Source organism: Triticum urartu, chromosome 5 (assembly GCF_003073215.2).
Source record: "Triticum urartu cultivar G1812 chromosome 5, Tu2.1, whole genome shotgun sequence".
Taxonomy (NCBI): domain Eukaryota; kingdom Viridiplantae; phylum Streptophyta; class Magnoliopsida; order Poales; family Poaceae; genus Triticum; species Triticum urartu.
The window spans coordinates 176,578,230-176,597,097 of record NC_053026.1 but is presented as its reverse complement, the minus strand read 5'-3'; the positions used below and the strand labels follow the sequence as shown (position 1 = coordinate 176,597,097).

The 18,868-nt window shown below is 44.6% G+C and overlaps 1 protein-coding gene across 1 annotated transcript; it reads right to left on the bottom strand.

Annotated features, from left to right (window-relative positions):
• Nucleotides 1-7,668: 7,668 nt before the first annotated feature.
• Nucleotides 7,669-11,893, bottom strand: LOC125508305 (MTOR-associated protein MEAK7). The gene is made up of 8 exons (XM_048672963.1): nucleotides 11,680-11,893; nucleotides 11,467-11,569; nucleotides 11,267-11,374; nucleotides 10,661-10,746; nucleotides 10,105-10,343; nucleotides 8,622-8,811; nucleotides 8,173-8,356; nucleotides 7,669-8,067 (listed from the first exon to the last, which is right to left on the bottom strand). The coding sequence occupies exons 1-8, from the start codon at nucleotides 11,739-11,741 to the stop codon at nucleotides 7,762-7,764; spliced, it is 1,278 nt and encodes a 425-aa protein (XP_048528920.1). The 5' UTR covers nucleotides 11,742-11,893; the 3' UTR covers nucleotides 7,669-7,761.
• Between the last annotated feature and the right edge of the window lie 6,975 nt (nucleotides 11,894-18,868).

Below are 18,868 nucleotides of genomic sequence, written 5' to 3'. Positions count from 1 at the left end.
ACTCCAATTTTCGTGGATTACTCTCCACGGAAGCCTCATGTAGCTACCACCTTTCTAAAAAAGCCTAGGGTTCTTTGCCTCCTGCCAGTGGTCTTCGGTTCTCCTCGTTTTTGGTGGCCTTAGGGTCATGGCGGCGCGGTTCCTTGCCAACAGGAGGGCTCTGCTTTTAGATGTTTCTTCGAGTTGTGTCCTACTCAGAAAAATGAGACGGCGGCGGCTCCCTAAAGATGGAATAAAGTTCTCCCTGCCTAGTCTCTGTCTCGGTGGTGTTTCCAGCATCGTCGGTGGGTGTGTGGGGGTGTGCCTTCGGCGGATCTGTCCTTGATGGATTTGCTTGAATCTCATAGTCGTCTGTGTTCGTGTGTCGTCAGTTTGAATCATTCCGATCTACGCTATTCTTCTACGCTGGTAGTTGCTACTCTGGTGCGTTGCTTCTATGGGGCCTTAACAAAATGACTTTCCAATTGTCTACTACAATAAATTTTGTCCAGCTCCAGCAAGGAAGGGACGATGACGATGGTGCACCTTTAACTGGCTTTAGTGCTTGTAGTCATTGCTAAATGATCTACAAATATAAATGTAATTTTTATTATTTTTTGCGTTCGTTGTACCGTCCTGATTAAATATGAATAGGTTGAAAGTTTTTCAAAAAAGGACTCCATTTTGAGTGCTTTCTTTGCACAAAGTTGAGCTGCAAAAAAGGAGATGTTTAGATTGCGGAAAATACTCGTGGCGAGTGACGTGTCTGAAACCTGTAGATCGCGCGTGATAGCCGCTTAGAGGCTAGGGCGCCCGCCTGGTTTGTAGTCATCCTCTCAGGCGACGTGCATATGACTTGGCATGGCACACGCGACGTGCCGCAACGTTAACATCTCAGTCAACGCAGATGCGGCCCATATCATGTGCCTATCCATAGCTCGTACGGGCTCAAAGTTGTTGTGTGGCCGCTTGACGTCAACCGTGCATCGGTGCATGCCAACTAGCGAAGTTTGGCTGCACTAGTGCTGGAATACTTTCGTGGGAATAGCTAAGAAAATGGGTATTGATTTTTAGGCCAACTCCAACATTAGACGCCCGTTTTATCTTGATTTTATCTGTTTGAGTCGGCCAAACACTGATCTTTTTCGGTTTTGATCCGGGATGTGTGCGCGTCCCGGCCAACGCATTTGAAATTACGTTCGTCTTTTGAACTTAAATTTAAATATGAAATAGATAAAAATAATTAAAATTTAACTTATATAGGGTTACATTGAGTCCAAATTAAGTTCAAAAGTACTCCGGTTGTCCATTAAACTTGAACTAAAACTAAAGAAAATAAAAAAGAAACTAGTGAGGAAACCCTAGATCGGCTGTAGCCGCCGCCGCCATCTTCATGTCGTCGCCGTCATCCTAGTCTTCTTCTTCATCCTCGGTGAGGTCGATGAATGGCGGTGGCTGCCATGTATGAGGTTATCGTCCGCTACAAGCTAGTTTAGTTTTTCTAGATTTTTGTTGAACTGACAAAATATCGTCTAGTTTAAATAAAATATATCTAACTTATGTCCGCTTGCACGAATTTCGTCTATGTCTGAATTTATTTGTATTGTATATAGACATTTACAACGAGCGTTGGATGTCTGACTCCTCTATCAATACCCGCGGACAAGTACTATTCGTTTTTGGAGTCCGGCGCTGGTGATGCCCTTTTTTCTTTGAAATAAACATCAACTTTATTAATTAGAAATAACTGTTACGTCGTCAATAAAAAAAGATATAGAATCATTAAAGATACAAAATATTTATAAGCTTCTCAAATCAATCCCTTGTGACAAATTTTTTTGCTAGCCTGGCAAACTCATGAGCCACCTTATTTGCTTCCATATTACAATGTTCGAATCTAATAAGAGAATAATTACAAGCCATAAAATAGCAATCATCAAACACCGCGCGCATCGATTGTCCTTCATTCTTCATTATATCAATCACTTCCATATTTTCAGAATTAATGACAAGATGACTGCAACCCGCCTTCTGTGCAAGGAATAAGCCAAAAATTAGAGCCAAAATTTTTGCTGCTAATACATCAACACATCAATCCTCCAATTTTCACCAACGATGAACCTTCCTTTGTCATCTCTCAGGACCACCCCAGCTTTATCCCTAAGCAGATCATGATCAAAAGAGACATCAACATTCAGCTTAACAAAACCCATAGGAGGTATGCTCCATCCCCCTGCTTTACTAGTTGCATTCGGGGAATATGCATTAACATAGTTTGTCGTTATGGCACGAGCCCCCATTGAAGTTTGGTTTGCATCTTAAAACTTTCCTTCATGAAACATTTTACATCTATCCCATCATAAATACCAAGTTGTTATAGCGATCAACTCACGTGCGTTCTGGAGGCCTACTATAGATAAATCTTGATCTTGCATAAGCAGTAAGAATTCTAGTACCGCATCTCCTGCACAATCAACAACACAATCTTTATTGATCACCTCCTACAATCCAAACTTGCCCCAAACCTCTTTCGCCTTCTAACACAGAAACAAAACGTGTTTTGTATCTTCTGATCCATTCGAGCATGATGGGTAGATGGGCGTAACTTCCATGTGTCTATTAGCAAGCGCAACTCAGCACAGGAGGGTTCCATGCAATGTGCGCCAAATAAGAAAAATTACCTTTGCCAAACAAAATAATTTCAAATCTTACCCCAAATAGGATTCACATTGGTTCTATCTATACCATGTGCATGTTGCAATTTTTTCTATTCCTTCAAATAAGCCGATCGAACGGTGAAGAAATCATTTTTTGTATAGCTCCAAGCAATGAAGTCCGACATATATATGCATGGGGAGGGGAATCACTAGCACCCTTTGAGCATCAATTAGCCACAACGTTTGTCTCACCAAATCTTCATCCCAAAAATTCGTGACTAGGTCTATAAGATCACAAACCTTTGACCCCTTCTAGGAGTAATAATTTTCCTATTCGCACAGTTTGGGATCCCAGCATCTCTCCAAATATCAATATTCTGTCCATTTCCAACTCGCCAGATATAACCATTTTATAGACAATTCACTCCCGCCATAATACTTTGCCAAGTAAAAGAGGAACCCTATTTTAGGCTTGCACTCATTAAATCACCCTCCCTCCGAAAAAATATTTAGCTGTGAAGATAGTAGCACATAAAGACTCGGGATTATCAAGCAGACGTCACGCTTGTTTGGCTAATAAAGCCAGATTGAACAGTGTATATCTCGATCCATACCTCCTTGGTCTTTTGGGACACGGATCTTCCATCACCCCATTCAATGCATTCTCTTCTAATTGTCCTCGTCTCCCCACCAAAATTGCGATATTGCGTCAATGATTTCTTTACAACATTTTTAGGAATTTTAAAGACAGCCGATGGAGATGCCCTTAGCTTACCATCAGATTACATGCATCTGCCCATTAAAAATGAGATTTGCACTAACTACGGTCTATTTTCAGTAACAACTCCTGTAAATTATGCAAGATCTATTCCCAAGAAAAAACATGTGCTAGTCTTATGCCACATAATTTCTTTTAAACTGTATTTCTGAAACAGATATTATTAGAAACGCATGTATATTTTTATGAATTTATGAAGATTTTTAAACACCTGAATATTTTTTAAATTTATGATCAATTTCTCAAATGCATGAACATATTTTTCAATGAATGAACATTTTTGCCAAACGCATGAACACCTTTTTTAGTCCATGATCATCTTTTGGCCAAATGCACCTCAACAGTCATCTTCTCTCACGGGTCACGGCTCCCGACTTTCATCGTGTTGGCATTGGCCACGTTGCAGGCAATGAGCGGGTGAAGCTTGCTTGAAGCTGACGCCATCCCTACGGTGGCGGAGTTAGACAAGATTGATTGGGAGGGCCAATGAGAAAATACAATTTCTAATGAGGGCAAAAGCTCTATTTTTTCTAATATAAAACTCACTATATGAATTTCCTTCACTAAAGTTGTCCAAGCTGGGGGGGGGGGGCACGGCCCCTGCAGCCATGCACGTAGCTCCGCCACTGCAGGCGTCCTGGGCTGCTTCCCGCCTCCCGCTATGGGCCCCTTCATGTCTACGCGGTGGGACTACAATGGGAGCGGTGAGTTTCTCAAAAAAAAACGGGAGCGGTGAGGGCAGAGGGAATTTTTCCTTTTGATGAGGAAAGCAGTAGGACTCGGTTCTGTATTTTTATTGATTTTCCAAAAATATGTACAGAAGTTTCTATACAAAAAGCATAAAAGAAGAACTAAGGAAAAAGCTATACAGGGAAATGAGTAGGCTAACTAAGGCTAGCAGGGCAGAGGAATTGGCCGCATCAAAACCGTCGATGGCAGTTAGAGATTTGGCTAGGGTTTGGGAACTGGAGAATATGATGGTGCGGGTTAATGTCTTAGGATTTACAAAGACAGGGGACATTTTGATGTAAATCTGTTACAACTCAGGGGGTTTTCTGAAAATTGCCAAAGCAAGGGCTGTGTCCAAGACGACATTGTGTGCCACGTGCCGCCACTGGAGAGATTAGTAGTACAAAAATGAACCCGCATCAAGCAACGGACAAGTGTCACTGCAAAGTTCAAGAGAACTGAACTGTATCCACTCATTACTTTGTCCACCCCAATCAATGCTACACTGATTTAGTTTTAGTAGTTTTAGGCTGGTCATAGTGGGAGTAACTTAGCTAGTAACTTAACACATTCCAAGGCAATTTTGCTTATGTGGCAAGTATTTAATGAGGAAAGAGGTGTTTGGAGTAACATAATATGTTACTGTAACATAGCGTTGTTCGGAGTCCCTCCGCTCCCGAAGCAGCAATTCAAATTTATGGAGCCGGGAAACAGGTACTCCGCGAGTGGTGGGGTGCAAACTTCATCCTCACCAGAAAACCCCCTTCTCTCGTGCGCCCGTGTCCTCCCCCCCCCCCCCCCCCCCGCGGGCGACCGGCCGCGCATCGGGCCTCCTCCCTCCAGGCTCCCGCTTCCTTCTTCCTTCTCGCCGCCGTCGCCGGCGCCCGCGACCGGCTTGGCCCTGGGGCTGCTGGTGGCGGCGGCCTCCTGGCCCTTTCCCTTCCGGTCGCTCTCCGACGCGGGCGGAGCGGCTCCATGGGGTGCATCTAGGCGGCGGCGGTCTGGCGTGGCGGCGGGGCTCCGTGGCGCATGCAGGCGAGCTACTGGGCGGCGGCGCCGCAGTTGGCGGCGGGGCGATGCGGCGACGGGATCTTGCATCGTCCGCTTGGCCCAGATTTGGGCCCTGCGGGCCTCATCTGGGCCTGGGCGGGCTGGCGGCAGGGATGGTTGCGGTGTGGCTTCTGGGAGGCGGGGGAGATGCGGCGCGTGGCCGGGTGCCGGCGGCGACGAAGCCTGAAAGTGCGTTATATCGACTAGAGGGGGGGTGAATAGGCGATTTTTATGAAAGTTTTCAAAACGTGGAAGTTATGAAGACAAACGATAGAAATAAACCTATTACCCTGCAGGGTAGACTACACTAGGCAAGCCATAGTCAAGTATTCAATAGAGTGAAAGCACAATGACTAATAGCAGCAATGTAGTAAGGATCAGGTAGGAAGATATTGTGAAGCCACACAGAACACGCAGTCACTCAATGAAGACAAAAGATAGTGCGAACATACAATGACTTCACAAGGAGTAACAGTAAGTAAAGGGAAGGGAAGATGAAACCAGTGACTCGCTGAAGACAATGATTTGTTGGACCAGTTCCAGTTGCTGTGACAACTGTACGTCTGGTTAGGGCGGCTAGGCATTTAAATCTTAGGACACTCAGTCCCGGACACCCAGTCCTGAACACGCAGCTCAGGACACCCAGTCCTCACCGTATTCCCCTTGAGCTAAGGTCACACAGACCTCGCCCAATCACTCTGGTAAGTCTTCAAGGTAGACTCCCAAACCTTCACAGACACCGTTCACCGGCAATCCACAATGTCTCTTGGATGCTCAGAACGCGACGCCTAACCGGCTGGAGGATGCATATTCCTCAAGTGTAATAAGTCTTCAGATCACACAGACAAGAAGACTTAAGTGATGCCTAATTCTCTTTGGCTCTGGGTGGTTAGGGCTTTATCCTCGCAAGGAATTCTCTCTCAAAGGCTTCAAGGTGGGTTGCTCTCAAACGACAAAAGCCGTACTCTGAATCTGAGCAGCCAACCGTTTATGGTTGTAGGGGGTGGGCTATTTATAGCCACTTGGCAACCCGACCTGATTTGTCCGAAATGACCCTGGATCACTAAGGAACTGACACGTGTTCCAACGGTCAGATTTCAAACTCACACGGCAACTTTACTTGGGCTTCAAGCAAAGCTGACTTGCCCGACTCTGGACAAGATTCGCTCTCAAAGTCTTCACTCGAAGACATAGGTTTTGTTTAAGCATCACTTCAGTCATTCTGACTGGTTCTCTTGGACCCCACTTAACAGTACGGTGGTTCCTATGACTCAACACAGAAGAAAGAGAACTACGAAAGATCTAAGTCTTCGAGCTCCATAGGCTTCATGTGGTGTCTTCTCTTGTCATAGTCTTCAATGTGAATATCTTCATATACCACCTTTGACTTTAATGTCTTCATATATTTTTAGGGGTCATCTCTAGTAGGAAAACCGAATCAATGAGGGACTTCTACCTGTGTTATCCTGCAATTCTCACAAACACATTAGTCCCTCAACTAGGTTTGTCGTCAATACTCCAAAACCAACTAGGGGTGGCACTAGATGCACTTACAACGCCGGCCTGCTGCATCGCGGTCGGCGGGGCTTAACAGGCCCTCTTCGGGCCTGGCTGGGCCAGGGGTGGCCCGGCATGCCACGCTGCCACGTCCGGACGGCTACCGCGACGGTGCCGGAGGCACGGGCCTCCCGCACAACGGCGGTGGAGGTGGTTCCCTCCCGCTCGGCGTCGATATTGCTGCTCCTGTCGTGGTGAGCTTCTCTCCGGTCCTCTTGGCCTCGTGGCGGTGTTCGTAGTGAGGCGGCGTGGGTGGCGGCGCTACTGCGTTGGCGCATGGTGATGGGCGACGGTTGGGCGGTCAGTTCCGTTCGGTTGGGCGGTTGGGGTTGGAATGCGGGAGAAATCTCTGCCGGCTTCGGCCCCAACGCGGTGACACCTGCAGGTGCCACCATTCCTCCCTGGAGGGTGTCGGTGGTATCCACCCCCGCCTCCCTCCTCGTGCCCGGGGAAACCTGAAGACTCGTCCGGCCAGCAGCGTCGTGGGCGTCGCATCCCTTCTTGGAGGTGTTGCTTGATACGCGGCGGATCGAAGCCTCGGTCTGTGGTGTTTTGTTTCCGGTGGACGCCGCGGTGGCGGATCATCCACGCTTTGCCAAGCTGCCGTCGTTGGCATTTGTTTCTTCTTCTTTTTTCTCTTGGTGTGTTCTGCTGCTTGCCACAGCGTTATCTATACTCGGTGTTGGTTGCTTTGGAATACAAAACGGGGAAAACCCTTTTTCGGTATAAACAGGTACTCCGCGGATCCTTGGATTTGGCGGAGCTGGTGGTTTCCCGAACAGCTCCTTACTCCCTGCTCTCGAACTTGGAAGAAAAGTACGCCCTGGATCCATACAGTATAAACCACAACTCCATGCAGCTAACCTTGTATCACTCTGGATGTGAAACAGAAAAGCTCAAAGAGCTAAAACTCAAGAGTAGCGACCAGATATAAATAAGGTTATTATTTCCCATAAAAAGAGTGCTGTACACAACCTCCAAATATCTGCTATTGTGATTTTTTTTCAGTGCTCAGTCACTCGCACTCGCCATACCAATCAGCTTCAGCATGTTCCGATCCTCCTTGAATCTCTCAAGGACCGTCCCCTTTACAAGCTCCGGCTTTTCGTCATTCGATCCCTTCACTTGTATCCCCCAACATTCAATAACTTCTGGTCTGAACCTGCTCGTGTTGGAAAGGGGAGGATTGGTGAATGTGCTGGAGGTAAATGAGTGCCCTTGATCGAAGCCCGCAGAGAGGAAAAGGCCAAAGTGATGTGGCTTCCCTCCAAAGCCGATACCATTTGGAATGTTCTCAGAGGTGAAGTTCACAGCACACTGTCAAAATAAGCTAATTGTGAAAAATCGCTCCTGCACCACTTCAAACTTGGGACGATGAATGACAATACATTCAGTAAATAAAGAAAGACAAGATAGGCCTACCCATTGCAAACTTTTGTTTGCTCCTGTAGGGCGAAATATGGACGCTTCGGGATATAACTTGAAAAGGAATGTCTTCATGTCACCATAAAAATCACTGTGCCTTTCCCATGGTTGTGATGCATATGCACCATAAATGGAACCTTCTGTATCTTTAATAACCAAAACAGTCTGTGCGTCTCCATTCCTATAAAATAAGGAACATGCCAAAAATTATGTACATAGTGAAAAATCTACACATAAAAGTCGCCATCATGGAATAAGCCGTCAAGCTTGTTCACAGAATCTATATAGAGAACATCAGTGCAAGATATATTTTAGGTTTTTATTTATTTTCTGCCCTTTAGTTGTAACACACTGCTCATTTCTGCCCCTAAGTTGAAAAATGCTCTTTTGCCCTTCTAGCCTAAGAATCGAGCCTTGAAAATGACCAGAACATCAACAGTACTCACGTTACATTGCCTAAGAAAGTGTTGAAGCTTTGTCCATGAAGAGAACTGTGGTATAGAAGCTTCCACTCTTGCACATCATGTTGAGAGAAGCCACCTCCTATATGCCAAGCATACTCTTTATTTAAGAGTAGCAACTCGGAGGACATGTTTTCTGGATAATGAAGTAGAGGTACCTGGAAGCCGGCTCTGCCTACAAAATAGAACAACTCAACAGAAGCATAAAAAAATATAACATAAACATCCAGGTTAGGATTGGCTTTCATATTTCTACAATCAGATTTGGGAACAGAGAATACATGTTTTTATTCAGTTTAAACAAATTTAATACTAAAAACATGCTAGAGTAACAAACATGTAGGTAAGAAAATGACACACAAGAGTGTGGACGTGTGGTGAAAACTAATGGGGTGGGATAAGAATGATGTTTCTAGGCTCGCTTGGAATGAATGAACACGAATACACAGAGATATGGTCTCATAAATTTCAAAAAGAGAGAGGCTCTCTTATACAGGCTGACAGGTCAATCTTTAAGTAAAGCCATAGACGCTTCCTATAACAAGGTCATCTGCAGCCATTGACCACCTTATTCCGGCAGAGTAGCCAACACCATGTGCCTTGTTGGCAACACTCACAGACCCGAGCAAGAAAAAGTTAGCAACTGCCTAGTACAAGGGCTCTGTCTGATATGCTCGTTCCCATGTTAACAATGTGTTGCAGTCTGCTTTCAGGTTCACTCAGTTGCACGCTTTTGCTATCCCATTCAAACGGACATGTGGAATCACCTATGTATAGCACGTTTACTTAATTGGATCATAGATTGTTGAAGTGATTTCTTTAAATTGTGTTAGTAAAGACATATTGACATACTTTGCCTCTTGGCAACAGCATCATGTCTTCAATCTTCACCAATAGAAGTTTCAGATTCAGACTTACCCTAAAACAGGAAACAGTGGCAATATAAGCCTAGTTTACGTCCGCTCAAGTATGATCAGCACCAAATAGTGTATTTGAGAAAGATAGAGAGCTGAGATTTGTTGCTAGAGGTCTAGAACTGACAACAGTAGTATCTCAAGATTATTTACTTTTTATGGTCTTAAAACTCTGGTGAATGGTGATTTCACTATTTCAGACTAGTAGTACCTCAACAGCAGTAAATATTTATCAACTACGTGTCTTGCTTTTTTCACATACATAACAGATACTTTGGTGCTCCAGAGCAGTGCGACTGCAAAACAGCACAAACTGCACTTGCCTGTTGAGTGGGTCAGTAAAAGGCGAATTAGAGAGCCAGGAGGAACAGTTTGAAGGAAACGCCAGTTGTACTGTTCATATGTATATGAACTCAAGCAAGATCATATTTGACTATTAAAAGCATAATTAATTAATTATTCTAGTGCGATAAATAGGAGCACACTTCTGTCATGATGCAGCTACAAAGAATACACATCTTTTTTTGGAAAATCTGCAGAATGGCAACACATACCTGAGTCAGGGGGCATCAACAAACTTCCAAGGAATTTCCTCAGTGATGGCATGACAATACACCAGTTTCTAAAGTCTGATAATGACATAGATTTCTCAGAGACCCCTCCAGCATCTTTCGAAAATACCGCAGAGTTGAGAAATGCTTCAAATGTACTCTTGTTTGAACCTTCCCTGGCTTCCTTATTATCTGCAAATATGGTTTCATGAATGGACGCCAATACAGCTGCCAGATCAGACCTGACAATGCATGAAAGAGAAAGCGTAGGAGTAAGTGGTTCGTCAAGTGAAACCTTCAGTCCTGAATACAAATATTTAAGGACAGATACTCTGAAAAACCTAGAGTCCTGAATACAAATATCTAAGGACAGATACTCTGAAAAACCTAGAGTCCTGAATAGAAATATCTAAGGACAGATACGCTGAAAAAATATTTGGAAGTGGCAGCTTTCGTTACAAACATAAACAAAATCATCATCTAAGGGGTAAAATATTGGCAACTGACATACCAACATATCAGAAGAAGACTCAATTCTACCAGCACATTCAAGAAATACCTTGTTAAGATACTATCTCCCATCACATCGCACAGTTGAAAAATGAACTCATCGGCTTCATCTTTAGTTCCCCTTTCATATGTTGCCTACATGTTACAAAGAGATGGATATCAAACAACAGAGCATGAAGGAAAAGACCTAGCAAGACTTATGGCATTCCCTAGCATTGGAAGGAAAACTTTGTGTTGAATACAAATAAAATATATGAAGTTCATTACTAAAGGATGAATTAGCATAGCAACTGAAGAACAATAAAACTGTTATCGGAAGTTTTTTCTTTCTGAAGACTTAAGGTTTATGTGATTGAAGTAGTGTGCATATGTATCCAACCAAGCTAATCGTGCATAAGAAGTACCAATAGCAATCAGTTTCAATAAAACACCACGAACAACGACAAGATAGCAACTTAAAATCAGTCTAAAATCAAGCAGAGCATCCAGTATCATACTATGACATAGAAAGTAGAAACGCGTTTCTCCCTTTTCTTTTAACTCGTACTTATTTTGCAGTACAAATGCAGCCTATACCAACAAATTTGTCCAATCCACCACGACTTCCAAAAGGGAACTAACGAACTGAAGCAAGCGGTAGGACAAGGGTACCAACTTTGGAGACGATCAAACCCTCAAAGGTGACTCCATCTTCCACGCTGCTCTCCTTCGCCACCAACTGGAATAGCCTATCGCCGAGCGCCCCACGTACCCCGAAATAATCCTGCGTAAGATGGATCACTTCCCATCAGAAAACGGATTCCGGATCCACCCGAATCCAATCCCAGTTGCAAACTTTTGCGGCTGCGAGCTCACAAGGAAAACGGGGCGGGATATGGCGCGCCCCTGGGTCCCCGACTGCGCGGCGAGCGAGGAGAAGTGCGCGCGCAGGTCGTCCAGCGCCTGCTTCGAGAAGGCCCTACAGAAAGTGGAGACGGAGCGATGAGATCACCGCATGATCCTCGCGAATTGCTGCTGGGGTGAAGCAGCAGCTGCCGTGGCGGTCCCAGCGCTTCGAAGCTGTGGTACCTGGAGGCCATGACGAAGCTGGCAGAGGAGGCGGACGAGGGAGACGCCTGTGAGTTACCCATCGCCGCCGCCGGTGGGGCCGGCGCACGGTGCGGTGGCGCCGGGAAAGTCGGTGGCGAGCGGCGAACACCACAACCAGCTGCCAATTTTCCTTTTCCTTTGGAACGACAACTGCACGGCCCATCGCGCCACCAAGGGACGCTTTGTGTAGCGGCATTTCTTTTTCTTCCTAAATAGTATAAACTTGAAAGGTTAATACCTAGTAGTAATTCCTCGATGGCCTGTTTGGTTACTTGCAACGATTTCAATCAGTCTCGTTGGATGCGATTTTCAGAGGTTTGGCTTTGGAGGCACGTTTGATCGTGTGTAAATATTTTTAGGTCTGCATGACACATTTTTTAAAGTATCTCTGGATTTCATTTTGAAGGCACACTTGAATCGGTCGTTTTTCATAATCAGACCCATGCGATGCGATAGGTCACACATGGGTGGTGGCGGTATTTTCTAAAAATCATGGGTGAAGGAGTTTGCACGTGCAGGGAGACTCCGTGTTGGTTCGCGAAGTGGCGCCTTAACACCATTTTCTCACCGCCCCCCCTCCCCTCCCCCCCCCGCCCCCTCTCTCTCACACACACATCTGCGGCGGCCACAAGATCTGCACGGCGAGCACCGCTGGCCATACATCGGAGGAAAGCTCTGGACGGTGATCACCGGTGGTGAGCACCAACTTCACCCCCCCCATCTGCGTCAATGACGGTAATGCCCTTTGTCCTCTCTGAAGCATCAATTTTCCTGCGATCACATTCTATTTTATCATCGATTGTACGTTGCACACATTCGATTCAAGGTTAGACTTAGACTTTGGGATCTATTGAATCGATTCCGATAAGGGATTCGATGGTTTTCACATATACGGGGTACAAATTTCACTAGCACGAGGTGAACATATGAAAGTGCAACTATCCCTGGATGGTTTTAGTAATTATTAATAACATATAGCTCATTGAACTAATACTATTTCAAGATGATTATTTCAGAAAGTTCAATGATTGGCATGGCATGGATTAGCAATGTGGACCCCTCAAAATGCTAAGGACACACATTGGCTCAAGCTCAAGACTACCTTTTTATTTTAGTGATCCAAGATCGCATTGAATCCATAGGAAAAGCCAATACTATTAAAAGGGGACGAGGTGTTGCTTAATGACTTGCTTGCTCAAATGCTTAGTGATATGCTTCAAAAACGCTCAACCATTTTATCATATCCACATATGTCCCAAACCAAAAGTCAAACTCAGCCCCATCGAAATGTTCTATCCGGCGCCACTGAGTTTACTTGACATAGCCACTGCCAGAAACTCTAATTAATTCGGTCCCACCGATAGGGATCTCGGTGTCACCGAGATGGGATTGCAAACTCTCTGTTTCCCTTCGTAACGTTTCGGTTCAACCGAGATGAGCGATCGGTCCCACCGAGTTCGCAATGCAAACTCTCTGTTTTCCTTTCGTAACGTTTTGGTCTCACCGAAATGAGCGATTCGGTCCCACCGAGTTTGCCTGACCAACTCTTTGGTTAGCCTATTACCAAATTCAGTCCCATCGAGTTTGTGTAATCGGTCTCACCGAGATTACGTTATGCCCTAACCCTAATAGAATCGGTTCCACCGAGTTGACATGTCGGTCCCACCGAAATGCCTAACGGTCACATTATGAACTGAATCGGTCTGACCGAGTTTTCTGATTCGGTCCCACCGAGTTTGGTAAATTGTGTGTAACGGTTAGATTTGTGGGGAAGCTATATATACCCCTCCACCCTTTCTTCATTAGTAAGGAGAGCCATCAGGACGATCCTACACTTCAGCATTCATTTTTTGGGAGAGAACCACATACTCATGTGTTGAGACCAAGATATTCCATTCCAACCACATGAATCTTGATCTCTAGCCTTCCTCAAGTTGCTTTCCACTCAAATCATCTTTCCACCAAATCTAAATCAGTGAGAGGGAGTTGAGTGTTGGGGAGACTATCATTTGAAGCACAAGAGCAAGGAGTTCATCATCAACACACCATCTATTACCTTTTGGAGAGTGGTGTCTCCTAGATTGGTTAGGTGTCACTTGGGAGCCTCTGACAAGATTGTGGAGTTGAACCAAGGAGTTTGTACGAGCAAGGAGATTGCCTACTTCATGAAGATCTACCCTAGCGAGGCAAGTCCTTCGTGGGTGATGGCCATGATGGGATAGACAAGGTTGCTTCTTCGTGGACCCTTCGTGAGTGGAGCCCTCCGTGGACTTGCGCAAGCGTTACCCTTCGTGGGTTGAAGTCTCCATCAACGTGGATGTACGATAGCACCACCTATCGGAACCACACCAAAAATCTCTGTGTCTACATTGCGTTTGCTCCCTCCAAACTCCTCCCTTTACCTTCATATGCAAATGTTTTACATTACGCTGTTATACTCTTAGACTTGCACGTGTAGGTTGATTGCTTGACTTGTGCTAAGTTGCTAAAATCTGCCAAGACTTAAAATTGAGAAAAGGCTAGATTTTTTTGGTCAAGTAGTGTAATCACCCCCCTCTAGACATACTTTCGACCCTACAAGTGGTATCAGAGCTTTGGTCTCCATTTTCCTTTATTTCCATAGCTTTTGGTGATCATAGCCTTGGTTTCACAACCTAGGTGAGTATGGCGTCTAGCGAGGGAAATTACCACCGTAGAGGTCCTTACTTTGATGGTACTAATTTTGCTAGTTGGAAGCATAAGATGAAAAATACATATTCTTGGACATAACCCCGCCGTTTGGGCTATTGTGTATATTGGCTTGCAAGGTGAATTCTTTGATGGGAGAGAACCAAACTGTGAAGCCACCGCGGAAGAGTTGAAGATGCTGCAATACAATGCTCAAGCTTGCGATATCCACTTCAACGTATTGTGCCCTGAAGAATTCAATAAAATCAGCCGTCTTGAGAATGCAAAGGAAATTTGGGATACTTTGATTGATATGCATGAAGGTACCGACTCCGTCAAGGAATCCAAATTGGATGTGCTTCAAAGTTAACTTGACAAGTTCAAAATGAAGGATGGTGAAGGTGTCGCTGAAATATACTTTAGGCTTGCTCTCATCACAAATGAGATTTCCGGCTTAGGAAGTGAAGAGATGACCGATAGATTCATCAGCAAGAAGATCCTAAGAACCTTGGATGGAAAATATGATACCGTGTGCACATTGATCCAAATGATGCCCAACTACAAAGATCTGAAACCAACGGAAGTCATTGGAAGAATTGTTGCTTATGAGATGTCACTCAAGGATAAGGAAGAGCTTCACAACAAGTCAAGTGGTGCTCACAAAGCCTCATGTGATGCTCCTACATCATCAAGTGAGAAACAAGCCTTCAATGAAGAATTGAGCCTAATGGTGAAGAACTTCAACAAGTTCTACAAGAGTAGAAGTAAGGAAAGAAGTTCCTAGTCAAGGTCCTACAATGACAAAAGATCTTCGAGTCGTGAACGTAATTGCTACAATTGTGGAAGACCCGGACACTACTCCAATGAGTGTACGGCTCCATACAAAAGAAGAGAAGATTCACCCGAAAGGAGAAGTAGAAGAAAAGAATCACCACCAAGAGAGAGAAGGAGTAGAGATGACCGTTATGAACGAAGAACATCATGGAGAAGCAAGGATTCGGAAAGGAAGGACAAATCATCAAGGAGCAACACAAAACGAAGACATCAAGCTCATGTTGGTGAATGGGTATCCGACTCCGACTCCGACAATCACTCTGAGAGAAGTTATCACTCCGACTCCGAATATACTCAAGATGAAGGTGTTGCCGGTCTAACACTTGTGTTAACCAACTCCTACGACATATTTGACTCACCAAATGAAGGAATTGGAAGATGCTTCATGGCTAAAGGTCCAAAGGTATCACACCCCGAGTATGTTGATTTCAATAGTGATGAAGATGATTTGTTAGGTGATGATGATCTACTTGTTGACAACTCTAGTGATGAAAACTATGATGAACTTGCTATTAATCATGCTAATCAAGATAAAACGAATGATGATGATAAGAAGGAGATTGAGCGTCTAACTAAAGAACTAAACACTCTTAAGTTAGCTCATGAAACTACCTTGGAAAGTCATCGAGAGATTTTAAAGACTCATGAGAAGTTACGCTTTGAAAAGCTCAACCTTGAGCAAGAGCATGGGTTCTTAAAGGCCAGCAATGATGATCTTCGCAAGAATTTTTTTTCTTACATTGCCAAGTGTTTACTCTTGTCTACTTACATGCCACAAGTTAAATCTAGCAGCAAGAGTAAGAAATATTCTTCTTCTAGTAGTAACAACAATCATGTTAAATCCAATATTGTTGCTTCTAGTAGTTCTCTTGATTCCACTAATGATTCTCTTAGCCAAGTTACACTTGAGCAAGAAAATAGCTTATTGAAGGGAATTATAGAGAAAGGTGTCTACAAGAGTCTTGCCGGAAGTAAGCAATTTGAGGAAATTGTACGCAAGCAAGGAAGGCACCGGAAGAATCAAGGTATTGGTTTTGAACGGAAGTTCAATGTCAACGGAGTTTAGTGGGAAGAAGATCAATACCCCAAGACGAAGTTTGTTCCTCAATAAGAGAAGTATGATCCTACTTCCTTCCAAGGCACACAAACTCAAAATTATCTTCCACCACAAGACCACAAGCAAAAAGGCAAGGACAAGCTTCAAGAGGAGATTGATGCATTTGAAGAAGCTCCCAAGACCTTGGTCAAGTGGGTTCCCAAGACTACATCAAGTTCTACTTCATCAAGTGCGACTACAACTCCAAGGATTCCCATCAAGATGATGTGGATCCCAAAGAAGAAGAACTAGAGATTTCTTGAGGGTGACTCCGCCAACATACTTCACTCATATCACTTTGGCGAGAACGAGTGTAAACAACTTCCACATCTTGCACTAGTTCAAGGAGTCACAAACCCTCTTGTTGGTAAGACAAGGGACAAGGTAACCTAATGCTTTCATGGACATCATCTTGTGTGTACATCACTCTATGTCTATGGATATTTTTGTTTGTTCCTTGTGGGACTAACCCATGTAGGTATTGAAAGTGCAACTCACTCCAATGGATTGCTCCAAATGATCTACATCAACATTGCGCATCCACATCTTCAACACCTACATGAAGTCATCATCAACAAAACCCAAGGTTAGTTCATCCCTTTAGGGGGATATCACATCTAGGGGGAGCTTTACTCTAACAATTGAGCTAAAGCAACTCTAAAGGTGTGAGCACAAAAATGCTTTATGTAAAAGTGGTAACCCCACTTGTGCTTAAACGATGAGTATGACCTACGACCAAATGTTCTCATTTGACTCCTAAGTCAATATACTCGTATATAGATGACCTAGTCATCGCCAATTGCTTGATAGATGCTAGAGTGTTTGTGTATGCTTTGCCACATATTTCATTTGCCATTTTATTGTGTGAGAATGTTGATGCATATTTTATTCATTTGAGGACATCCACTTGTTGTTTTGATTGTTTGGCGTTTTCTCTTTTGCCAAGTGGATGGACAAGAATGCCTAAGAACCTCCTCTAGCTATCTATACTTTTCTCGTCTCAAACTCTATTCATGCTACATCACAAATTTTGACCAAGTCAGATTCGAACCACTCTGTGTGAGGAGCACTCGCAGTCCCCGATTCATCATAGACTTAAAATTCCAAAACCTCTCTGTGCATTTCGGTCTAACCGATCCATCCTTTTCGGTCACACCGAGTTCACTGAGTTGATCTAGGTTTTCAATCTCGGTGCAACCGATTTGAAATTTTCGGTCACACCGAGTTGCAGTAACCGCTTGCGATTCCGCATCTCGGTGCCACCGAGTTGTTCCACTCGGTCACACCGACAGGGTCGGGATATATATACCGATGGGTTGGATTTAGGAAACTTCTCCAAAACTCTTCATCCCGCGCGTGTCCTGCTCTGCCGTCTCGGGTCTCTGGATCGTCTCCTTGTCGCCAGCGACCTCCTGCCGCTGATCTCCATCGCCGTCAACGGGATTCTGCCCCGCCGTTGTCGCCATAGAGAACTCCCGCCGAAATAGGGTATGAGTTTGACTTTATGTGCTAATTCCTCATTCTGATTCTTAGCACATTGCTTTGCCATGATTCGCACCAAGTATGAAATCAATCTATCCAGAGAAAACTCCCTTTAGGTTTGGTTTGATTCAAAAATTTAGGGTTAGGTCTCCGTCGAACTCATCTCGGACCGACCGAGTTGTAGAAATCGGTCTCACCGATTTGGCTTAGGCCATTGCACATGCGCTTTTCGGTCTGACCGAAAATCGCAAATCGGTGCGACCGAGTTCGATTCTTTGTGAAACCCTAGCAATCTCGGAGCCATCGAATTGTGACTCGGTCTGACCGAGTTCTCTAGTTTAGACTCCAACAGTTGCTTCAGTATCATCGAGTTTAACAAATCGGTAGCTCCGAAATGCTTTCCATGGAGAACTAAAACTAAGTTTTTGACTCATTTGTTGTGCAAAAACTATGCACTTTGTGATGCCCATCCATTCTACCTCATCTACATCTATTCACAGGGTTTGCTATCAGTTTTCATGCCAAGATGTCTGACCAGAGTGATAGCCAAAACAGATCGAAAGAAGTCCACATCACCCCCTGGACTTTCAGAAACCGGCTAATCCACCCCTCAACTCTAAAACCAGTTAATTAACCCCCTGAATTCTCTAATACCAGCCAAAGCACCCCCTAATTCCAATGAAAGTGGTTTCTGCTGATGGTTTTGCTTGCGTGGCTCTCCATGGTTGCCAACTCGGCTTGGAGGAGGGGCGTGAAGTTTCACCCAATCCCCAATCCAAATTCCTAGTTCCTATATTCCTCCTCCCCTGTTCGTCGCCATGGACGCCAGCTGAAGCTTGCCCTTCCTTGTTCTATGTTCCTCTCCTTCCCTGCTAGTCGCCATGGCCGCCCCACCTCCCTAGTTCCTCTCTTCCCCCGATCCCCCATTCTCCCGGGACCTGAAAACGCCCTGGACAAGGACCAGATTCATATGTACTGAACTTTATGCCATTTCTGAATTCCATGCAATGTTTTGCTGCAACAACTGTTCACAGAGGATGGAGAGGGCAGAGCTTCTGCGAGAACTACTCATGAGCGGAGCTGGCATCG